The sequence below is a fragment of the Quercus robur genome, chromosome 1, assembly GCF_932294415.1.
Source record: "Quercus robur chromosome 1, dhQueRobu3.1, whole genome shotgun sequence".
NCBI lineage: Eukaryota > Viridiplantae > Streptophyta > Magnoliopsida > Fagales > Fagaceae > Quercus > Quercus robur.
Window position 1 is genome coordinate 111547 of NC_065534.1, and position 2973 is coordinate 114519.

A 2973-nucleotide genomic window follows, 5' to 3' on the forward strand; every position below is an offset into this window, starting at 1 on the left:
AAACTCCAAACAAATTAAACACAACCTCCAATAACTCCCTAGCATAAAAAAAAGTGGTGTAGCAAGTGATCCAGATCCTCACTGTGCCTCTTACACATGCTACACTGGTTGCCCATGAACATCCCTCGTTTCATAAGATTATCAATGGTAAGTGTCTTTCCCAACATTGTCATCCACACAAAAACAACTACTTGCATGAATTCACCCTCAATATGGCCTTCCAAGGAGAACTTGGCATGAACGGATTGGGAAAAAAAAAATCGTTCCTATTGAGTTTCCAATGCAATTTATCATCCATCCCAAGTTGGAACCATTGATCCCAATCCTACATTGACCTCATTCTCTAGTAGGAACATTACAATTGGAGCCTTTGTTGCTGCAAATTTTTCCTAATCCTAGTGACTTTGGGGGCGCATCTTAAAACCATAGTTCAACTCTAGACCCAGATTTGGAGAAGAAACAAAAACCATAGTTCAACAGTAGATACTAATCAAGATTGAGAATTTCCTGGCCATAAAATAAGCTTTCAAGGGTCACAAGGCTTTATCCCTGCCCAAGCATATAGGTGTCTCTTCCTGCCAGTTGGGCTTGGTCCAGCATGCTCTTCAGGGGAAAGCATTGTTTCAGCCATTTACCAACCCCTTTGCCAAGGTGGATGAGGCAATAAGTGAGCTACCTATAGGCCCCAAGCCTATATAGGCAGGCTTTAGGTTTACTAGTAGGAACCTAATGTCTTGATGGGAATAAAGAACTTCTCTTTTTTTTTAGATGTGGGAATAAAGAGCTATTTAATCTATTGCTAAGTGGTATTATTAAAATTAGTCAAACTCTTAGATTTCCAAGAAGTCAAGTTGAGTATATATTAGATTTCTAAGTAGTTTAGTTCCAAGAAGTCAATTTACTGTTTAAACACCACACAACAATCAAATTCCCTCAACATTCATTTAAAAAACCTTTTTAAAACTTAACCTACCTAGGCCCTTAACAACAATCCGTATTCAAGAATCTTTAAAGATCATATCAAGAATTCGTGCTAGCCCATTAACGTTTATACATAACTTCGAACGTCTGGTTCACTTATTCCATAACATCAGCTACCTCTGGGCTTGTCAGCTTTATGTTCCTATATAATCATTTAGAAGCAAGGAGCCATGCAACCCTCAAAGGAAATGTGAAAAACTACTCAGGTACTCAAACATTCTGATAGAAGGCAATAGAGTACAAATTTGGGCATTTTCTTGAGCCGACTTCCATCCCACATCAAACAGCATTGAAATATTTGTTCCACCTTTATATATTTTTCCACAAACCCATCCCATATTTTCCAATAAGGTCAATGTCATCATTGTCATCTACACCGTTACTAGGATTTGTCGTAATTTGTTGACTCTTCAATGTCCTAATGCAAAAACTCATGCCCATGAGGTTGCTCCAAGAGATGTAGGGATAGAATGAGTTATGATTTAAGGTAAAACAGTTCATGGCATAAAAACTGTTAAAACATATGCATATGATCAGGCCTGCAAATTCACATAAAAGAAGCTGTCCACAAAGAACTATTTCATTTTTTTGGGCAGGGGTGTAGGAGAACTAGGGGAATTGAAAATTACAATAGCAGTTCAGAGCAAAGACAACAGATCATATAATACATTTTTCTATATGGAAATTAACGCTTTCACAAGCATGCAGACATGCGTGCACATTTAATTTCAATGGTTTGCATTAATATATGACCACCCCAGCTTGAGAATCAGCAGAAACAAACAGAATTTGCAGATGGGAGTGAAGGTTAAATTATTGGTGATCGACATACCTTAAATATTGGCTCCACAATGCCATGGAAAAATTTACTTGAACGACCACGTCCTGACCGTGGGTTTAATATAACAAGCATTTTCGGTGGATTCTTACATTTGAACAGTAATTCGGAAGGAGTATCAGTTGGAAGTAATTCTGAAGAAGCCTGCTTCTTTGAAGAAACCAAAGGGTGAGGCAAACAATTAACAAAACACTGCTGATCCGCAAACCCACCAACCCATTGAACAGCTTCTTCTATGGTAGAAGCCAAGAAACGAAAATCCTTGCGACTTCTTTGAGGTTTGATAAAACAAGAGAGACCACATGAACTCTTTTTTAATGGATAAGAATGTACTGTAAAATGTCTGAGACCATTATTATAGGAAACCTGTCAAAGAGACAAAGAATAAATGTATTTGAGTCCTGCATGACAATGGCCAAATGTGAAAAGAAACTTTTTTTTGTTTTCCTAGTAGGTAACATGTAGTGGACATGGAAGAAAGAGCTTACAGAGATGACATCATCAAGAGCCAGCAGGTGAGAACCCCAAACTAAAGCCCTGCTGGTAAGTTTAGCATCAACGGCTACTTGGCCGGTAACATCAGTATTAGAGGTTTGCTGCACATCAGTAGCATTGTTATTGGAGGTCTTTCTCTTATCCCAAACCAGCTTTCCGGAGAAGACCACATATCCCAACAAATCAGACTTTTCATCTCCTCCTGCAGCTGCAGCTGCAGCTGCCGCCCCCCCTAGTCCAATGTCAATCCTGTGCTCGAAGGTCTTGGGTTTGACAGGGTCATCAGCAGGGGTGGGGACACCAGAGAGGTTGTTGGTGATGGTGGCGGCGGTGGTGGTGGTGGTGCGGCGTGATTGTCTACGTTTCTCAGGGAAAACAATAGGGGAGGAGTGCTGGCCCCCTGTGGCAATTTGTGAACACAAACCCAAGCGGCGCTGGGGCGTGATCACTCTCAAAGGTGAAGTGGTATTAATACTATTACTAGTACTAGTATTTCTGGGAAGGCTCCCACTCTTCTGCATATCTATCTCTATATCTACCTAATTCTCTCTTATGCTTGTAGCTTTTTTAACTTTGTATTTGTTACAAACAAACAGAGAACAGATAATTAAAATATATATATATATATATAGTAGATAAATGGATAGATATGGAAGGGG

General features: G+C 39.5%; 1 protein-coding gene across 1 annotated transcript; it reads right to left on the minus strand.

Annotated features, from left to right (window-relative positions):
• Window positions 1-1774: 1774 nt before the first annotated feature.
• On the minus strand, window positions 1775-2973 carry LOC126714477 (sphingoid long-chain bases kinase 1-like). The gene is made up of 2 exons (XM_050414643.1): window positions 2308-2973; window positions 1775-2185 (listed from the first exon to the last, which is right to left on the minus strand). The coding sequence occupies exons 1-2, from the start codon at window positions 2833-2835 to the stop codon at window positions 1790-1792; spliced, it is 924 nt and encodes a 307-aa protein (XP_050270600.1). The 5' UTR covers window positions 2836-2973; the 3' UTR covers window positions 1775-1789.